Source organism: Vulpes vulpes, chromosome 3 (assembly GCF_048418805.1).
Source record: "Vulpes vulpes isolate BD-2025 chromosome 3, VulVul3, whole genome shotgun sequence".
In the NCBI taxonomy this organism is placed as follows: Eukaryota; Metazoa; Chordata; class Mammalia; order Carnivora; family Canidae; genus Vulpes; species Vulpes vulpes.
Genome location: NC_132782.1, coordinates 4,648,269 through 4,670,317, shown reverse-complemented (window position 1 = coordinate 4,670,317; position 22,049 = coordinate 4,648,269). Strand labels below are relative to the sequence as shown.

The following is a 22,049-nucleotide window of genomic DNA, read 5'->3' as shown; positions in this document are numbered from 1 at the left end:
TGGTCTGGGGCAGTATTTTTCAATTATTTGCTTTGGGACTATTGGAGGGATTCCCACATTGCAGGATTTCATAATCAGTCTTTGGAGGTTGTGGAGAGAGGACTGAGGTGAGAATCCTGTTCCTCCTGTTTTCCTCGGCCTTAAGGCCTTTGTTTTGTTTTAATACCAGATTGGGTTCTTCATTTCTGCCTTGTAGGCTCTCCTAGATTCCATTTCTTTCTCCCCACAGAGTAGAGTACACTTATTTTTACTTTTAATTTGCCATTAATTTCTTATTTAGGCCAGTGAGTGTTTGGGTTGGGTGAGTGGTTTTTCAGTTACATTGGTTTTTCTGGTCTTTTTCTAGCCAGTTTGTGGAGTCCTTCCTAGCTCCGTCTCCCCTTCCCCGTGTTGTCTCTTGTGGTTACTTTGGTGCTAACTCTTTCAACTTGTACACTGACCCTGTGTACACAGTTCATTTTCTTTCTCATGATCATATTTATACTTTTGATGGATATATTTAAATGAACAGCTGTGCATTTGTTGAGTCATACCACAATTATCTGATTCTGCTCTAGCTGCTCGACTGGCAAAAGCATATTTCAAGCGAAGTTGTGAGAGAATTCCATTAATCACTTCCATTAATCTAGTCGGGAAGGAGAAAGACCGACCACCGAGAAAAGTCTTTGGAAAGAGTTAATTCGTTACTCCGTTATTTTAGAGGAGATTGATATAGGGGCTCCTTGAGGTGTCACCTGAAGAAACTTTATAAAGAGGTAAATAAATAACTATAGAGGTTTAATGATACCCACCTTGTAGGCAAAATTCCCTGGGATCACTGATGTGTAGATAAAGTTAGTAGGTGGTGCTGGTCTATTTAAATAGATAAAGGGGCCTCTTAAAAGTGTTCCTCTCTGTAAAGACCAGTGTTCTTGGTTGAACGTTTCTTGAATTCATTGGCGAAATGTTTTGTTTTAAGCCTCCTGGACAGATAACGTATGATACAGAAGATGTTACAACTTTCTTTTTGTTCAAATTTATTAATTGCTAATTGTAACTCTGATTGAATCTTTGGCTTCCACCAGCCAGATCTGTTTTTCTCTTGACACTTCCTTGGGGTTCTTTCTGAAGGTTATTAATAGGCATGGAAGCATGGCTTTCTTTCCAAATAGCATCAATAACTGTTAGAAGACTGGGGGTAGGAGGAGGAGATAATATGTCAATTTCTGACTTGTAGAAGATGTATTTTCAAGCTACAGAAGCTGTCTCAGAGGTCACTGGGGATGGCTCTGGGCAGATCAGCTGGTGTCTGCAACTAGAGATCCAAGCAGTCCTTTCCAAATGGGATATTGTCCACCAGGGAGTTGTCTGGTATACCCGGAGTCTGCCAGCCGTCTTTTGGTTTGGCGGCTTCTCTTGGATGACACCCTTGAAAACTGAATTCCAAGTTACAAATGATATCTTTTAATTTATCTCAAATACCTGGTTGCTACTATATTAAATTGATGATGAGGAGCACTCCCCTCCCCCAGTCATTTCCTTGCCAGCCTGTATACAGTTCCTTAAACCTCACCTCCTTCTCCCTAAACCTAAGGGGAGCATAGACTAAGAAGTTAATATGTTTTAGTTTATGTGGAGAGCCTAGTATGTGCCAGACATGGCGAGGTAGCCACGAGCTAGGAAGAATTTTTACTTTCGTGCTGCTTATATTTTGATGTGTGGGGATGGAGGAGTGGGAGAGGGGGAAACAATAAAAATCAATGAACTAATCAGCAACAAATTTTATGGCGTTAAGTGCTTTGAGGAAGATATGTCAGGGTAATATAATGCAGGGTGGGGATGGGGAAGTCTGAGACAGGAATGGGCTTGAGTGTGTAGGTAGTGTGGATGCGAAGGAAGGCTTTGGTCAAGCTAGTGTACAAAGGGTGGGCTTTTTTTTTTTTTTTAATACTTCCACAGAAGTATGCTCTACTTTCTCCCATTAAAAAACAAAAAAGAGAGAAGGAGAGAGAGAGATACCTCCCTGGTGCTGACATCCTTTTTATTTCACATCCCCCTCCCCCCACTGCCTCCCACCTTTTAATTATTATAGGTTAATCATACTGGTCTTAGAATTGGGACCGTTGTGTCCGATGTAGGAGCCTGAAACATCATTTGTCTGGTAACGGGAGGGGTAGGAAGTTCTGCACTATAAGTGAAAGGGGAAACCTCGGGCATAGTTAGAAATGAGAAGACAGGGCCAAGGCTGCCATTGCCTGAAGACTTAGGGAGGCAGTGGGATCTTAGATGGACTCCGTAGTTAGGCATCCATGAGTTATGGGGGTGGGGAATACCAGGGTCCTTCCTATCACTAGGTTAAGACAAAAAAAAACTGTCCCAGCCACACTTTGTGAACTGGAGGGAGAGGCATGAGCCCTGAGTCTCTGAGGAGAATATAACAAAACAGTGGGAGATGATGGGGTCCTATCAGTTGAAACAAAGCAGGAGAGGCATGGCTATTTGATACAGAGGGAAGGAAGTGGAAAATGAGGGACAGTTTCCATCTAGTCAAGCATGTTGAAATAAAACCTAGTCTTTAGATAATAAAGCATGCAATGCAGTGGGTGATCAAAACATCAGAATCTCAGAAGCTTTGCTTAGTTGTTATCCATAGGGGTGCGGCAAAGTCAGTTTTGTCCTGTATACAACAATTAAAATAAATGTGCCGGGGGGTTCTTTGGTTCTTACATACTAGCCTAACTTAAACCTTTCACTTGTTTTCATTCAATTAAGCCTCATGTCCCCTCTACCCCCACCCCTTACAGATTATATTGTTCTTTTCCCCTCCTTTCCAGGCCTTATCTTGGGTCCATCTGTCACAGCTGGAATGTTTGTAGTGTAACTCTTTCAGTCAAAACCCTTTCTTTCCTGAAATAATCTGTAATTATTTCCTCTAACTACAGGATGAACTGATCCAGGGGCTGGGTTTCAGTTCTATAGGACTTGTCCAAGAAGCTATTTGTATTCATCTATCGCGGAAGATCAAATTACATGCTAATATTCTGAAAGTAACACCCCTCCAGAAACCCTCCAGCAGCAGTGAAGTCTATATAAAACCAAGTCCTGGCAACTTACACATTGCCAGTTCAGACACAGTGTGGTGTTAAAAATACTTCACAGGTCATTTGTGAACTGGAGAAAAGACCCTGACTTATATGGTATGATGGCTTTGGTTTAGCCTTTTCTTCCCCCAAGCTGTAACTGACAGCTCCTGTCTCTTTTCACCCATTCCACAGGCCCAGGTAGCTGGAGTTTGGAGCAAGCTTCCCTGGGGTTCTCTCTTTGCCTGTTGAGCATAGAAGGAAGAGAATTGTTGATATATAATGGATGATTTTTGTCCTCCTTGGGGGTGGTTGTTTTAAGGATACCTTCCCTCAAAGTTTTATATCTTAGAATTTGTCTTACTAGATCTTTTCCCCAAATGTACCCAACTTACACTAATTTCTGTTTTTATTTTAGATATGAGCTACAAGAGGACCACGGAGTGGGATGAGGGATGGGAGGTAGAAACCACTTGATGAACAATATCAGAGTGGCTTGGTTTTCCTTCCGCACCTCCCCCCTTTTCTTAAAGATCTAATTTATTTATTCATGAGAGACACACAGAGAGAGGCAGAGATATAGGCAGAGGGAGAAGCAGTCTCCTCGCTGGGAGCCTGATGTGGGACTTGATCCAGGGACCGGGATCACCTCTGAACCAAAGGCAGATAGATGCTCGGGGATCCCTGAGTGGCTCAGCGGTTTAGCGCCTGCCTTTGGCCCAGGGCGTGATCCTGGAGTCCCGGGATTGAGTCCCACATCGGGCTCCTGGCATGGAGCCTGCTTCTCTCTCTTCCTGTGTCTCTCTCTGCACCTCTCTCTCTCTCTCTATCATAAATCAATCAATCAATCAATCAATCAATCTTAAAAAAGAAAAAAAAAGGCAGATGCTCAACCGCTGAGCCACCCAGGTGTCTCTCGGTTTTCCTGTCCTATCAAGATCGTTTTTTTCAGGGGTCAGGTTGCAGAACATATGAAATTAATTTTGAGGTTAGACGGATGGAAAGAGGGCATGATTGAAAGGTGGCCCAAATAACCATGAGTAAAGATTATTTTCTAAGAGGAAAATCAAGATGGTTAAAGCACAGAATGTGTTGAAGTTTGGATAAAATATTAAGTATGGTAAGAGCAGGTTGCTAGTCTGTGGCTGGCTGGTTTAACGAAGGTTAGGGGTGGTGGTTGAATAAGATGGTCTTGAGCTTAACCTTGTGTCCTTGGGCAAGTTACTTTGACCCACCCATTTTCTTATGTGAAAAATGGGATAAATGTGAGTATTATTTTAGAGTATTTTGTGGGGGAGACGGGATGAGATAATGCATGTGATCTCTAAACACAGTATCTGGCTGGCTAGTATGTACCACTGCTGCTGGATGATAATGATGTATTGTTGACAGATAATTAACAGAATTGCTCTCAGTCCTTTTCCTGCTTTGCCTTTACCTTTTATATTAAAGAGAATGAATTTGTTTTCCTTATGGAAGGCATAGCATAGACCATATGGAGATATAAAGAAGAAAACCGGAAAAGTAGTGACAACCCTTACCGATGATGAGCAGGCAACTTCATATAGATGGTGTAAAAGTCATTCAAAATTGGGAGGGGGTGGCTATACAACTTGGCCTATTTATTTATTTATTGTGCGTGAGCAGGGGGAGGGGCAGAGGGAGAGAGAACCCTCAAGCAGACTCCCCACTGAGTGTGGAACCTGATATGGGGCTAATCCCAGGACACTGAGCTCATGACCTGAGCCAAAATCAAGAGCTGGACACCCAATTGACTGAGACACCAGGGTTCTCTAACCTGGTCTTTTAAGATTCTTTCTAACTTAGATATCATTAGAAGTTGAATTGAAGAGAGTATCAAGAAAGTCCCTATTGAATAAGTACTCAGTAGATTATGTGTTGAACAAATGGATAAGCTAAATGAATTTAGGCTGTCCAGACAATGAACACTTTGTAGAATTTTCTGATGGGAAAGAATCTTAATTCATCTTACAATTTTTCCTTCATCTTCAACATTGTAGTCTAGGTTTTATAAATCTCTTTTATTCAAATAGTGGATTATCAACTAGATTGCTTAATATGAGTTCCAAAAATTGAATACAGAAGTATATTATACTCTTGATTATTCTGTGACCAATACCGAAATATTTTCTGATTTCTTAGCAGTAGGGGTAATGTGTTGCAATGTATCTGTGGTTTTTATCCAGCTGTAAAATTGTGATGAGCAAAAGAGCAAACTTGGTCTCAAGCCCACACATGTTAGAAACTGAGCTAAATTGTGGCTCTTTAACTGGATATCAGTCTGGTCTATAAAAGGAGTTAAAAAGTACCATGGGATTTGGAAAGCGGTTCTGTTCTGCCCTGATGATATACCTTTTTGTAGTAGAATATCATGGGACTGTTCTATCTCCCAAGGGAGTAGTCCTGAAACATTGCAGGAGATGGTGCTGACTTAAAGAGGGTGCCTTAGTTAAGATGGGAGGTCTTTAACCTTTTTTCTGAATAGCTATTTTCCTTGTGTCTGAAGAAAAAACAGATCAATTACTAGGGTTGGAAGGCTTTATCTAAGAACAGAAAGGAGATGGTGTATACTGGAGGCAAGAATTTATTATACTCTGACTCCTTCAGATAAGAGACTGTAATCCCTGTAGCCTATGGTTTTTCAGTTAGGCATTTTGACTGTAGAACATTGCATAAGGATTTTGGTTCAACCTAAAGTAGTTGAACAGTTGAGAACCTTTTTATCATAGGGTTAAGTCTTATTTAAGAAATACTTGGTTGTGTACATAAAGTATTATTCCTACATTAAAAAAATGTCTAATGCCTTCTTCCTTGTCTATTAGACTTGTTGACTTCTTTGATGTTAGAGAAGTTAATAAGATTTCTAAACCTGTAGAACAGTAGTATATTTGTCATGTATCAGGTAAATGTGCAACCTAAAATATCAGGTGCCATCTGATTATCTGGTATGGTAGGAGGAACGGTCATATAGAGAGTAAGGCAATAGTTTTCAGAATGTCCAGAATCCCATGGAATCTCCATGACTTTCTCAGTAGTTCTGCGAGGTCCTTCTTCTAATGACATATATCTGTGAGGCCGTATTTTCTACACACACTTCGACCAGATGTAATGCAGCTTCTCATATATGAGAATCCAGTTACTTTCTACTAAGCTAAACATATAGAGATTTGCAGAAATGGAAAATGATGGCACTTTTCTAAAATACTACTTTTTTTGGGGAGAAAATAATAGTTTTTAAATCTATAAAACAGGGTAATATGTTTATTGTTGTTTTAAAACAAATGCAATATTAAACATTTCTCCAGTTTTAATTTCTAATAGAGTAAATATTGATAGGTGTGGCTCACATTGAGAAGCTGCTTAGGGTCCTCAATATTTTATAAGACTAAAAGTTATTCTGAGACCAAAAAGTGGGAAAACTACTGGTGTAAGTCATTCCCCGAACTATTGATTTATTGCTACTCTGTTTTTCTACCACCAGTCCCTCTTTTTTGCCAACCTATATCTGAAACTTTTAACCAAAAATACTTCAGAGCAAGGTAGTTGAAAATTAACCTTTATTTAAAAAAATATTTAATTTAAATTCAGTCTGCCAACATATAGTATAATATCCAGTGCTTATCACATCAAGTGCCCTCCTTTGTGCCCGTCACTTAGTCACCCTATCCCCCGACTCCTCCTCTTCTGCAACTCTTTGTTTGTTTCCCAGAGTTAGGAGTCTTTCATGGTTTGTCTTCCTCTCTAATTTTTCCCCATGAAAATTTACCTTTAAAAACAACATTTTCTTTATAGTGTATTTTAAAATTGGGGATAGACCCTTGGAGCTTCAATTGGGACTTTATTAGCATTAGTTTTTTTTTTTTTTTTTATAATTAAAATATGACCAGGAAATTTGTTCCAGAACATTCTCCTTTCTACATTCTTTTTTCCCTTTCCTTTTGGAGATAGTATTTTTAATAGCTGAATTACCTCATCAGCAGAGACACTGCAGACACTGAACAAAATGGCAACTAGTAGTGATGCTAATATACTTTTCCAAAGATGTTTTTTGACAGATTTGAGTTATCTTATGAACAGACTGGTTTGGGGGACTGAATTTATAACTTTTTTTTTTCCTGTTTTCCATTTATGAGCCTACATCAATGTTTTAATTTTGCTTGCATGATAATAATCTGTTAAAATATCTTTTGGGGCATGGGCTTTTGTTGGCTTTATGACAGGAAAAAATGCCGCTGGTGACTGTCTTTCAGTTTTGTTTTTTTTTTCTTTTTCCCCAATAGTGAAAGGATTCTTGATCTTGAAGCTTGAAGCTTATTAACTGCTGACTTTTATTAGTACTTGAGCTAAACTGTAGAGATTAAAGTCCCAGAGATGATAAATATTTTAATCCTACAATTTCTTTGCAGGTGTGTATGTGCTTGTGTGTTGGAACATGGGAGCGATTGCTAATTCTTTAGAATTTAAATTTGAGATGATTAATTCAGGGAAAATTTGAATTTAACAATATTAAATGTGCATCTACTTGGTAGTAATTAATAAAATAAACTATAGAATTGGCTACCATGGAATCTACAGTCTAGTGAAGAGACAGATGTTCAAAAGCACAGACAGGTATGAATACATAATTATTAATTATGATAAGTGCTGTGAATGAAAATTAACAGTGGTATGTGAGCGTGTAATGAGGGTATATGAAGGTTTAGGCAAGGACGGTCTAGAAGGAAGTAATATCAGAGACTTGAAGGATGAATAGGAATTAACCAGGTTGGACTGTGAAAAAAGGGCCCAATCTTGAGGAGCATCATGTATGCAAAGCTAGGAAGCTGGCTGGTCAGAGTGCCTGGGAAAATGGACCGTTAGGGAACAGCTGTGAGAACCCAGCGAAAGGTGACTGGTTGGCAGGGAGTGGCGAGAGGTGAGCAGAAGGCTTGCCTGGGCTTATTGTAGCTTACTGGGGTTCTGCCCCTGGCCTACTCCTCCAGTCTTTTTAGGTCTCTCCACCCTCTTTACCTCCTCTGTCTAAGCTGTCTGTGACCTGGCCTTGCTTTTTTCTTTACTTCTGAAATATGCCATAAATCCACAGGACATCAGGCTTCCCCGGGTCACAGGGCCTTTGTGGAAGCTAAGAAGCTGTGCCTTTTTCCTTAAATGCCACCCTCTGCCACAGGGTGCTACCCACCCCAACACACACAAACACGCATGCACACATGCATGCACGCTCACACACTCTTACCCTTTTTCTGGTACCTTCTACTCCTCTTGTTTCTCCCTATTTAGGTATAACCTTCCCAGGGAAGTTCTTCTGTCCTCCAGAAAATCTCAAGTTATTTTGTTACTGGTCTTATTTAACATGTTTCTTTATAACTGATACTTAATTTGTTTTTTAATTATCTAACCGTTTGGATGATTATTTGATTACCACCATAGATCTTGTAAGGTTTGTGATAGTAAGGACCGTGTTTGTGTTATCTTTATCATTTTAAGTTTCTAACATCTACTACATAGTAGACCCTTAATAGGGGTTGAAGGATGGAAGGAGAGAAGAACTGGGAATTCAATGATAAGAACAATATAGTCCAGTGATTTTCAAAGGCTTTTGATGACATATCCCATCATTAAAAAGCTTTTTAAGCATGCACTCTTAGTATGTATGTTGGTTATAAGTTTCATCTAAAATAAAAATCATGTATGATAAGACATACATAAAACGGAAATTTAAGAAAGATTGAAGATGAAATATTTAAGGTATTGTAAATGGTGATGACACCATTATTGTATTATTATTAATGAGAATCTCAAGTCATTCAGGATAATGTTAATTGTTTATGATACTGGATGCACATCCATTTTTCAAATATTTTAAAGAGGATTTTATTTACTTATGATAGAGAGAGAGCATGAGCAGGGGGATCAGTAGAGGGATAAGGAGACTACATGCTGAGTGCAGAGCCCAACATGGGGCTTGATTTCAGGACCCTGAGATCCTGATCTGAGCTGAAATCAAGAGTCAGACTCTGACTGAGCCACCCAGGCACCCCGATGTATTTATTGAGAGTGAGGAGGGGGATAGGGAAAATCTCTAGCAGACTCCATGCTGAGCGTGGAGCACATTGGTCGAGAGGCTTGTCCCATGACCCATGAGATCATGACCAGAGCTGAAATCATGGGTTGGTTGTTCAACCAACCCAGCCATCCAGGTGCCCCTCAAGTATTTTTTAATTTTCAATTTGGGGATCGTGCTTCCTGTCAGATTGAAGTGAATGTTAACTGCTTTTTTTTCCCCCTTAATGAAGTGATCAACAAAGAACCACTAGGAACAGAGATAACCAGCTCCACCATTTGTGGAGCTTATTTGCTCCACAAAGCACCATTTGCTTATTCTTTCAGGTGCTTTCATTAATAATATATCCAATCTGTAGTTTCTTTAATGGCTTTAGAACACTTGCAATTTGGGGAGGGCTTGTTTTATAACATTTTATTTTATTTTATTTTTTATTTTTTAAAGAATTCATTCATTCATTCATTCATTCATTCATTCATTCATTCATTCATAAGAGACACACAGAGAAAGGCAGAGACATAGAGGGAGAAGCAGGCTCTCTGTGGGGAGCTTGATGTGAGACTCGATCTCAGGACCTTGGAATCACGCCCAGAGCCAAAGGCAGATGCTCAGCCACTGAGCCACCCAGGTGCCCCTCATAACATTTTTAAATCAATCCTCAAAAGTGTAGTACATGGCTGTACTCTAAGCAAACCATGTCCACCTTTTTAGTAACTCCTACTCTTTCTAGAAGACACTTCCTGAACTAGACAGTCTTAGGAACTGAGAACACACCAAACAAAGGCTCAAGTTATTTATTGCTCTATTCGATTAAAACATTTTTTATCGGGGATCCCTGGGTGGCGCAGCGGTTTGGCGCCTGCCTTTGGCCCAGGGCGCGATCCTGGAGACCCGGGATCGAGTCCCACGTCGGGCTCCCGGTGCATGGAGCCTGCTTCTCCCTCTGCCTGTGTCTCTGCCTCTCTCTCTCTCTCTCTCTGTATGACTATCATAAATAAATAATAAAATAAAAAAAAAATTAAAACATTTTTTATCAGATGCAACTTTCAGTACATACAGCTGCTGACTTACGGTGGTTTGGTTTAATGATTTTTTTTTTATCAAAACATTTGGTGTGAAAGTAATAAATATTCAATAGAAACCATACTTCAGATTTTGATCTTTGACCTTCGGATCCTTTCCTGGGTTAGTGATGTGTGGTACAACCCTCCTTCTTGACACTGGGAGTGGCAGCCAGCTGTGGCTCCCAGTCAGGCACGGGATCACAAGGGTGAACAATCGATACACTGACTGCCATTCTGTACCCAGACAACCATTCTGTGTTTCACTTTTTGTAGGTGTTTTTGTTTTTTGGGTTTTTTTTTTTTTTTTTTTTGGTTGTCCTTGTTATTCCCCTTTTGGGCTGTGTGATGATACTCCACTTCTAGTTCTTTTAAAGGAGAAGTAAGGTTCAGACGCAGTAATTTGGCTTGAATTATTCAGTCACTTAATCTTTAACATGATGCTACAACAGTTTATTCATACTTCTCAGAGTTTTTAAATTTAGTGCCAATTTTGCATTTCATAGGCTCAGATAAAATTCCAAACTTAAAATTCTTTGAGAATGCTTAGCCTTATAGCTGAGAATTTTCCACGTCCCTATTGAGTTCTCTGTGAAAGGGTCATCACCTTAGAGTGGCCACCAGTAGGAGATAAATCTGATTGACTCCTTAAGATCGTTTGCTTAGATCTATGTAAAGGGTATATGTTTAAATTTAGCAAGAAATAAGGCGACATATGTGAGGGGGATTTGTAAGAAGGCCTTGAATGGCAGTTTGAAGATAGTATGCTTAATTTAATTTGTCATCCTGCAGTTAAGTTTTTTGTTGTACTTATATTTCTTATTTTTCCTCCACAGTTGTACAATGGTAGATGGAGTGATGATGCTTCCTGTGCTAATGATGATCGCCTTCCCTTCCCCTAGTATGGAAGGTAAGTGGCTCCCAGCTATTTGGAGTAGGCTAAGTTCCTGCGGATTGACTGGCTCTCTGTAAACAAGTTTGTTCTTAATCTTATCACACTCAGTACTCCTCCGTTCTCCCCCTTTGTGAAGACTTTATTTATTTAATTATATATTTTTAAAGGTTTTATTTATTTGAAAGGGAGAGACAGAAACAGCGAGAGAGCATGAACAGGAAGGCAGAGGGAGAAGCAGGTGCCCCGCTGAGCAGGGAGCCCAGTGCAGCACTCCATCCCAGGACCCTGGGATCATGACCTGAGCTGAAGGCAGATGCTCAACCAACTGAGCCCCCCAGGTGCCCCAAGACTCCTTTTTTAAAGTCATGTTTTTGGTTCACAGCAAAATTGAGAGGAAGGTACAGAGAGTTTTCATACCCTTTGCCCCCACACATGTAGAACCTCTCCCATTACCAACATCCCTCACCAAAGTGGTACATTTATTATAATTGATGGACCTACATTGACACATCATTATCACCCAAGTCCGTAGTTTGTATTAGGGTTCACTCTGGGTGTTGTGTATTCTGTGGGTTTGGACAGGTGTATGATGACATGTATCCACCATTATAGTATCATTCAGAGTATCTTATTGTCCTAAAAATTCTCTGTGCTCCACGTGTTCATCCCTTCCCTCCACCCTCCTTACCATAGCAACCACTGATCTTTCTACTGCCTCTATAGTTTTGTGTTTCCTAGAAAGTTATATAGTTGGAATTATGAAGTATGTAGTCTTTTTAGATTGGCTTTCATTTATTAATAGGCATTTAAGTTTTCTCCATGTCTTTTCATGCATTGATGGCTCAGTTCTTTTAGCACTGAATAATATTTCTTTGTCTGGATGTACCACAATTTATCCATTGACCTACTGAAGGAACATATTGGATGCTTCCAGGTTTTGGCAATTATGAATAAAGTTGCTATAAACATCCATGTGCAGGTTGTCTGTGGACTTCAGTTTTCATCTCCTTTGGGTAAACGCTAAGGCTTGTGACTACTGGCTGTTATAGTACAGTATGTTTAGTTTTGTAGGAAACTTCTAAATTATCTTCCTAAGGGGCTGGACCATTTGCATTTCCACCAACAATGAATGAGAGCTCCTGTTGCTTCACAATCTCACCAGCGTGTGATGTTATCAGTGTTCTGGGTTTTAGCCACTCTGATAGGTGTGTAGTGGTGTCTCATTGCTGTTTTAGTTTACATTTTCCTGATGACATCTGATATGGAGCATTTTTTCATATGCTTATTTGCATATGCATATGCTTATCTATATGTCTTTTTTGGTGAGGTGTCTATTAAGATCTTTGACCCTTTTGTCAATCAGGTTGTGCGTTTCCTTATTTTTGAGCTTTAAGGGTTCTTCGTATATTTTGAATAAACGTGTCTTTTGCACATACTTTCTCCCATTGTGACTCACCCTCTTATTCTCTTTCGTTGTCTTTCACAGAGCAGAAGTTTTTAATTTTAAGAAAGTCCCGCTTATTAATTATTTCTTTCATGGATTGTGCCTCTAGAAAGTTATTGCTGTACCCAAGGTCATTTGGGTTTCTATTATGCTATCTAATAATATTACGTGACATAATATTACGTAATTGGCTTTAGACTGAGTTTCTATTGGATAGTGCTATTATAACCAATTTAGGTATCCACAGTCTAGAGTTTGCTCTAAGCAGTTTTGTTAAAAAACATTTCAATAATGCTTTTAGTGCCAAGAAGATATAAAATAAGGATCCCATGTGGTAAAAGAATTGGAGGTGTTTAAACCAGAGGAGGGATTGGGTCTAAGTTGTAGGAATTAATAAGAATTGAGTTGGAAAAATTTGATGGGTTAATAGTGGTTCTCACCTGGGGTTTATTATACTCCCCAAGGAACATTTGACAATATCTGGAGATAAAACAGGCAGGTTTCTAGGATTTTTCCTCCTCTGTGTAATCACTAAGCACTATGATGAGTAGAAAAACATCTACAGAAGGTGGCGGAATAGTCTCTCCAAATTTCATTCCCTTCCCTAGGTAGGGTACCAGTTCTGTGTGATAGTAAGCAGTTCCATTTGGTTTCATTTGATATCATGGGTGGAGCTGTGGTTGTGGGCATGATTGAAAAGAAAGAGAATGGATGACAAATTGAGGTGGAAATGCGGTACAAATTGAGATGGAGAAATTGAGAAAGAATGGAGAGGAGAGAAGGGGAAAAGGACATTTATGAATCAATATTAACAACCATGCCATTGGTTGTTTTTTCCTGCTTTTAGCTCTTAAGCTGCACAAAGAATCCAGCAAATGACCCTCTAATGTCACAGTGAAGATTATGTAATGAAGCAAGTCAGTCTGGCTGAAGTGGAAATGGATTGCCACTAAAGTTTTGCTGTTTAATATACCACCACCACTAGCATGTTTACAAGGAAGGAAAAGGACACATCATCCTCTACTTGCAATAACTATTTTTTCCCCCTTAAACCAGAATATCCAGAGTGCTACAGCCTAGAGTACTCTAATCATAATAACAGTTGCCGTAGTCCTGTCTTCCCTCCATGACTCAACTCCTTGGTAACTGTCAATAGCATGTTCTATGAAAAGACTCTTTGTTTTTGTATATTTACTAGGAATTAAAAAAAAAACACTGAGAATCCCTAATTGTAATACACTCTAATATATTCAACATTAGTCATAGAGCAAATGTGAAGTACAAAATACTTAACCAAAAGAGGTAAATAATAGGGTAGACAACTAAAACCTTTATACTAGCCCCAAAGATGGTCTAGTGCAGACCTTTAGACTACCAAGTTTAAAAGAAAGTAGCCCATGTTTGATGTTTGCAGAGTAGTTATGGGACCTTATTGATTGTGCTTCAGTGAAGCTAAGTGGTATTATCGGGGCATAAATAAGAAAGTCATAGAGATTTTGTTCCAGTATATTTTGTTGAGTAATGCACTCTTTTTAGTTAGTTAGAAAAAATAAAAAATAAAAGCAAGCAAGACTTCTTCCCCTTTGTCTCCCAAATCATATGCATCATTTCCTGAAATCCTCATGATTACCCTAATGAGATAGGCTTTTGGGAGATGAGCCTTTGAATTGTTTAAAACTCCTGCTTGAGGTTACACAGCCAACAAAAGGTACCACATACTTTAAGAGATGGTGTTCAAGAGTTTCAATCATTATCCATCCTCTTCAAAATTTGGCTTCTTTTGGCAGGGGGTACCTTAAATTAGCTATATCCACATCCACATTATGTCTGGTGCATCTAGAATCCAGCTCAGTCCAGTCTGAGAGCTGAGATGAGAGCTTGTAATAGCAAATGATCAGGCTCCTTCACCTGGGTTTGTGTTTTTTTATTTCTCATCTTTCACACCAGTATTCATTTTTCATGTTCATTATATATACACAATTCTAGCTGCAGCAAGAGTTTTATTTGCTCTTACTGAGAAGAGCACTTGAGTCCTAATTATCCGTATATCCTTCCTTTCCCTTCCCATTAATAAAACTAATCATGCTCTAATATTGCTGTTACGCCACTGGGGAGAAGTCCATTTTTGTTTCAGAACCTACATGTTTGGCTTCCCCTTTGTCCCTGAGAGCATTTGCAGGTGACGTCCATGACACAAATACTTAAAATGGAATATTGCTTCAGAAATATTTCTAAGCTAAGATGACCCACATTTTATCAAATTTACGAGCCATAGTTTGATTTGATTGTAGCAACGAGGGCTGGCCTTGTGCAGAGTTTTGTTGTAAGAGATTTTGGCCTGTCCTAGAGAAGATGGCCAAGTTCTAAATTATTTTGTGGGCTGACTTGATTTTACTCTTTCCAAAACCACCACCACTCAGACTTTCCACCCCAATTACCCAATGAGGGAAGGAAGGGGCTAACTTCAATAGACTTTTTGTTAGGGTCCACAAAGGTGCCCCTCTTTGCCACTGTGGGAGAAGAATAGAATAAGCCTTTCTTTGAATTTCTCATTATTGAAGATTCAGGAAGTTCTTGAAGGGGTTGAAAGAATGAATGTAAGAGAAATGTCTCTATTAAATTTGTTGCTCTCATTTCACATTACTATAATTTGTCCCTTTTGTTCAGAATAAAATCTTTTTACCAACACATCATCAAATGAGAGACTCTTTGGGGAGAGAGATGAGAAATACCGAGCTATTGGCTGCTCACTACTAGGACCTAAACTGTAAATATCTGATGGAGCTGCACCCTTTGAAGATACTGCTTCTTTGTTGTCAGATTTTCTTATCTAACAGGATGGTGGTGTATTAGTTGATGTAAGGTGAACTATGACAAAGCTTCCATTTAGCTTTTACTTCTTGGGGAACGTTTGTTTTGGCTGTGGTTAGTTAAACTAAAGCCACACCAGCCCTCCACCCCCACCCCCCAGTGGACATTTTAAAACATTCACATTCAGTGCATTTATATGAGAGATGGGTAGTGTCAGTAGGGTGTGGAGAATCTAAAAATTCAATCTAAGTCAAATATTGAACAGATACGAAAAATCTAAGACCTACGCTCGATAAATGATTTCCTTGTGGTCAGCAGTGAGAGGGCAGTGCAGTTGCTTCTAGGCTTCTCTTTCATGAAGACAGGTCTCAAGAAGGAGAAGATGGATCCCATCTTCTCTTTATGGAACGACTAGTGAAGCAGGAGATTTGTAGGTGTGTCATATATGCAACTTTTGCTCTTGGGAAGAAATAACCACCATGGAAGACAAGACACAATAAAAAATGACTTTGCAATTCCCCGAACACTGTTAAGCGGCCTCGCACTTCCTTCTGCAGCCCAGCGTGACCTCAGGCGAGCTTCCATGGATAATTATTATACGCAGTCGTCATAATTACTCAGAACTCCTGTCAGTTCCAAGATCATGTAAGACACAGGGTGGGGTGACTTTCAAACTTTTCACTGTGACTCACAGTGAGAAACATTTTAGAGTCGGACCCACACGCATCTGAAACAAAAAAAGTCATGAAAAAAAGTCACTCTTAAGGTGTTTAATGTACTCCCATGTTACTCCTCCCCCCCCCCCCCCCCATTCTGTTTGGCTTTATTTTGTTTAAAAAGAAAGCGAGAGACCTGGTCTGGTCTTGAACCACTAAATCGATTTCCTGACCCAGGAATGGGTGGTAGCCCAGCGGTTCAGAGAAGGCGTCCACAGTGTGTCCCCGAGCTCGGGTGGTGGCCCGGTGGTTCAGAGAAGGCGCCCACGCTGTGTCCCCGAGCTCGCGGCCCCGTGACCTCTGCCGCCCCGGGTGAGTGCCCCGGCCGCTGCCGGTGGGGCCTGCAGCAGCGCTGGCTCGGACCTCGTGTGTTTTCCACAAGGTCATGAAGCCTGCCCCCCGCCCCCTCCCCGTTCCCCGGAGGTCTGACAGGGAGAGGGAGGTGCAGGTGTGTGCCCCGCAGCCGGGCGCTGAGGCTGCAGCGCTGCTCCCTGCTTGGCGGCCTCCGGGCTCCGAGCGGGGACATGCGGGGACATGGGTGTGAGCCTGGGGCGGAGAGGGAGACGGGGGTAGGAGGCGCAGGGAAATTGCTCTCGGGAAGGAGGAGGTGATGATCCCCCCAAACAGGACAGAGTGAACATCCCCCCGTAACCGGCGGTGACCCTGTGTAGGCCTCTGCGGCCCTCGCCCCCCACTGAGCCCCCACCGAGCCACCCCGGGGCACCTTGAGGCCACCCCCAGAGACTGGGGTTCCGTGGTGGTGCAGTGCCAGGTGCAGTGCCAGGTGCCGTGCAGGGTCAGGCAGTCGCTGCTTCTCTGGGGCTTGGCCCCGGCCAAGGGGTCATGACTCACGGTGTCAGTCATGCAGAGCGGGGTGACGTTTGGCGGGCAGATGGGGTTGCTGGTCGAGGGGTGTCCTCTGAAGGGGGCAGGCCCTGGCCTTTCTCAGGACACACGCCGGGCATCTCCCTGCTCCGCCCGGGTGTCGGTGTGCATGGGTCACCTGGCCGGCCGGGCTGTGCCCACAGTGGCGATGGAGACCGCGGGCGGCAGGTGGCGGTGGCGGGTGGCCGGCTATGGGGGGCCTGCCCTGGGCAGCGTCACTCCTGCGGCAGGCCTGGCCGTGGGTGCTCCGGGGGCACTTGGCAGTGAGCGGCTTGTCCCGTGGGCCGCGGGCACAGCCAGTGTGATGCAGAGGAGTCCCCGGGACGACTGGCCTGTCCCGAGGGGATGGCGGCAGCACATCTTTCAAAGACTTTATTGTGGGTTTGGGAGGAGAACCCGCTGTAGCCCCGCGGTACCCCGTGGGTGAGCAGGGGTTGCTGGTGGGCGCCGTGATGTCGGCGGGGTGGGAGCGTCACGTCAGGGAGCCCCGTCTAGCTGCCCAAGGCCAGGGTTTTGCCGGTGCCAGGGTGCAACAGGAAGGGCCTCCTATCCTCCTGGGCTGGGATTGGGGACCACGGGCCAGGGAGCCCAGCAGGATCGACACATAATGCAGCGGAGGAAGCACTGGGAAAGACTTGGGGCGCGGGGAAGGGCCTCCCCCAGAGAAGTGGTGGCTGGGGTTGGAGGACACCACCTGGGCCGTCCCAGTCTGGCCAGGGCAGCTGTATGAAGGGGGATGGGTTAGGACTAAAGGTCCTGCTGGCCTGGCCCTCCTGCCGTCCTGAGCTGGTTGCCTCCTATCCTGGGGGCAGTGAGGGCTACCAAAAGGTGAAGGAGGGGCAGTTGGTGTGTTTTCAGAGTTGTATGGTGGACGTGGACCACAGGATATGGCAAGCGGTAAGCAGATGAGGCAAACCAGCCGTGCCGGGCTGCTGGGGTGGTGCACAGGCCTGCCGGTTGTATTTTTGGAGCTGTCCCAACTATAGCAACGTAAGGGTGGCAACAAAACGAAAACAAAACCGTAGCTCCGAGAGGGGACCTTGGTGATTATTGTTCACAAATAACAATAACTGGAGAGGCAAATAATAATCTAATAATAATTCAGCCGCTACTTTTATTATTACGAAAACAGAAGCCTGAACTGCTGACTTTTCTAGCAACTTTTGCAGGACATTTAAATCCCTCTTGCTGGCCCTTTGTTCCTGTGTTGCCATGGAGTGTCAATAAGCCCGGCTCAGAATAACCCAGGCAGTGACATGCGAGGTAGGGCTTGCTCGCTGGCATGTCGGCTGGCCAGGTTACACTGTCTTCATTGCTCCCGTCTTGGGAGGAGCACCGGGCAGCTGGCTCCCTGGCAGCTGGGCAAGGTGTGTGTCTCTTGGCTGCCTGGAGTTTGAAACGCAACCCAGACTGGCCTGTGTACGGAGCATGTGCGGCTCCCGATTGAGCCGATAGCAACTGAAAATAGCCCACGGAGCACCTGTCCCTTGTACACCAGCCCCTGGCCGACTGCCATTTAGGACAGTGAGGACTCACTTTGGTGGGTCGGTGGGGGGCTGAGTGGACTTCAGTGGTTCCTAGGAAGGTCTTGGGACCCGTGACCTTGGCTTAAGAGGACGAAAAGAGGTAGCAGCCTCTTCTGAGCAGTTCCCTTTGGCACTTCTGGGGCTGGTGGCTGGTCACAGGGGCTGCAGGACGTACAGTACGAGCTGAAGACTCCGTACGGTGCTCTTTGCCCAGCCACGCTGTGGTCCAGGAGACCGAGAGGTAGATGTTTTCTCGTGGAGGTAATAGCTTTCCTGAAAAACTCCTGGAAGGTAGATATCCGTGGTTTGTACTCGCTCAGTTTTAGGATGGGGAGGCCTTGAGTTAAACTGTTTGGTTTGGTTTTCTATCTGCCCTTTAATCGCCCATGACTGTCACTAGATCACTTCTACCCAGTGTCTCTTTGCTAAATGATTCTTGCTCAGTGGTCCAAATGTGGACATGGAATAGAATCACAGCATGTTACAGGGCTCTCTTCCCCCTTGGGACTCCTTCCATTTCCTTCTGGGCTTTCATCTCTTCAGCGGGCTTGCCGTTGTTGGGCACAGTTGGCATGTCAGTGTGGATGGAAGCGGGCTCTGGAAGGAAATACTTCTGAAATGACTGGTGGTATTATAGCTACTATTTAAAAGTGACCCTTCGTAGATACTTGGGTTATCTTTAGGCTGTCAGTGCTCTGCAGCTACAGGAGCCAGTGGGAGTCTGTGGAAACTCTGGCCTGTTGCTTTCGCCTTAGTGTGTGTTTAGATATTCTTGCTCCCCAGCCAGTGGCCTCGTGACACATCTCAGATTTAGCTGCCTTTCTTCTGCCAAGGTCCGAGATGATTGTGGAAGTAGGATCGGTGTGCTGTGCCATAGAGATTGGGGGGTGGGGTGGGGGAGGGAACGAGTGTTTGCAAAACCAGCTCTGGGTCACAGCACTCTCAAAAAATGCTTGGTTTCTACCTTGAGTGTAGGTACCTGGAGCCTTTTCTGCGGGCTCAGGGGTAAAAAAGAATAAGCTCACAATGACCCAGACTCAACTATGTCATGGTGACGGTAGGATCCTTTAGTCTATGACTAATAAGCCAATCTTCTTAAGTGTTGAATTTGGGAATTAGTACATTCTTATGGACCATATTAATTAGATTGATAGGAGAAAGGAGATATACAAAGCAAAGATCAAGTTAAAGGTTGGAATTCAGTCCCAATTCATGGGATTGAAGGCATAGGATTCCTCTCGTAATGAACCTTGCATAGCCTTCTGGACCTGGTAGGGCCTTAGGGCATGAATTGGGAAATCCGGGGATAGAGAAGTAGCAGTATCAGAGGCCTGATCATTGCCCCAGTTTTTTACCCTTGGATATCCAGATCTCTTGGGCTCCATCCAGGCTGGACAGAAAATAGTCTAGAGAGCACCTTGATCCCTCTGTGGTTTTCCTGGGGTGGGGTAGGGTAGGGAGCTAGAGGGGAGGAATTTAACTAATTCTGGACATTTTTACCTTTGGCTTTGGGTGCTGCGATGCCTGGAGGCTGGCATTCTAAGACTGTTGTTCAACAAATTGTAGCCCTGCCCATCTTCTGAGGGATTTATCTCTGTGGTTTGAAAGCTTCCAGAAAGGCTGTGGGGTGTGGTAGTGGTTTGCTGCTGGTAAGTAGAGCCAAGATTGGCAACCTTGAAGGCCCAGGCACTGGTAGGGCACAGAAGGGCAAATAGAGGTGGGAGCCTGGTGTCGAAGCCACCCTGTAGTTCCTTCTCCACTGTCCTATCCCACGTAGAGCCCTTGGTTGAGGTTTCCTACCACCAGAATTTTTAATACAGAGCCTGGCTAGGAAACCTTCACTGGAGCAAGCCACGTGCTCCCCAGTTAGCCGGTGGAGCGTTGAGAGACAACCACATGAGTCAGGCACACGTCTTCCCACACTGTGAACAGACCTTCCAGTCTCAACATTGGCTAGATGGGACTACATCGCTGGTTCTCTTCAAATCTAAACAAGGAATGGCTTCTCTGAATTGGTTATTTTAAAAAAAGATTTTATTTATTTATTTGTCAGAGAGAGAGCGAGAGAGAGTGAGAGAGAGAGAGCGAGCGAGCGCGAGAGTCTAAGCAGAAGGAGTGACAGGCTCCCTGCTGTGCAAGGAACCCGCTGCGGGACTCGATCCCAGGACCCCTGGCATCATGACCTGAGCTGAAGGCAGACACTTAACCTACTGAGCCACCCAGGCGTCCCTCCTGAAATGCACCCGGTCTTTTTCTCTTCACCCCCAGACTGTGGTACTGTTACTCTTCCTGTAAGTGGAACTTTGCTCAGACCCGGGCACTGTCCGTATATGGGGTGGGGATGTTTTCTGGTCTTTAAAAGAATTCCTTAGTAGGTAATTCCCATTAGGCCTTGTAATCATTTCTTTCTCTGAAGCAGAGATTCAAGAAGTTTGAAGACACGATGAAGAAAGGGGTCATTATTTTCCCCCTATTAAAGAGTTGCTTCATAGACATGGTGTAAGTGTGAAAGCCGTGTCTTTGCTACGTTCTGGGAATCATAAAAAGCATGGAAAAGACAGACCAATATTGTCTTAGGTCAATACCCGACAATGTTCTTTCACTTGTTAGTCACTTAAACACAGACCAAGTTTTTGGCTTTGAAATGGAAGGTGTGGTTGCTGCAATAGGGCTTAATTTACAGGGATTATTTCAGAGACAAGGAGTCAGCCCAGACACAAAATAAACAGATGGCACTTTTTTTTTCCCCTCTCAGCTTCAGCAGTTCAAATGCAGGATGACTTGGGAATCCTTATCACCTTGAGCAAAGCAAGGAAGGGAAAATGATGTAATTCACTCTTCCCCATTCCCTGCTGAAAACGCCATTACTTTCACCGAGAGGAGAAAAGTGGCAGCAAAAACCAGGGGCATCTTTTTCACTGCCAAGCAGGCAAGTCCCGCATGACCCCCCTCACGTGGCTGGAGTCAAGGCGCTTACTTTGTATTGATCGTTCTGGTCACCTGAGCATCGTAGTAGCCCAGAGTCCTCACATCAGCCATCTAAGGAAGGACCATTCCTGAAAGCCCTGCTGTTCTATTAATGTATTAAATAATGTCTTGTTTTTAGGGACTTTTGTATTTTACCTCTTTCTTCTAACAGACAAATAGGCAAACAGAACACCTACTGCACCACAACAAGTATTAATTTTCTACACTTGTAAGCCGGAGTAGGTGAACAGATGTGACGCTATGGTGAGCTCCTCTACGAAGAAGTGGTTTGCACAGACATGCTGGCTCAGTGACTAAGCCTTGCCTTAAGATCTCTGCTGACATTTAAAGACTTTATAGGCTCAGTCTGCTCTGAAAACCAGCATCATGTCTCTTCCCACCTCTAAATCCTTTCTGTGAATTCATTCTGAAGCAAATATTCATCAGGCTGGTACTCCTGTCAATTACTGAGGCAGGTGGGGGCGCAGGGATATACCAGTGGGCAGAATAGGCTTAGTTCCTACCCTCATGGTACTCCTAGTCGAGAGGAAAGACATGCTCATTCAGTAGCCGGACAGATACACGCATGTGAGTGTATGCAGG

The 22,049-nt window shown here is 43.2% G+C and overlaps 1 protein-coding gene across 3 annotated transcripts in view; it reads left to right on the top strand.

Moving 5' to 3' along the window:
• Positions 1-22,049, top strand: part of ACVR1 (activin A receptor type 1) — a 125,171-nt gene that overhangs the window by 57,804 nt on the left and 45,318 nt on the right. For all 3 annotated transcript variants that reach the window (XM_072751565.1, XM_072751564.1, XM_025994234.2), the window contains one exon: positions 11,039-11,112. In XM_072751565.1, coding sequence (XP_072607666.1) covers positions 11,046-11,112 — 67 coding nt within the window. In that variant the 5' untranslated portion in view covers positions 11,039-11,045. The remainder of the gene's footprint in view (positions 1-11,038; positions 11,113-22,049) is intronic.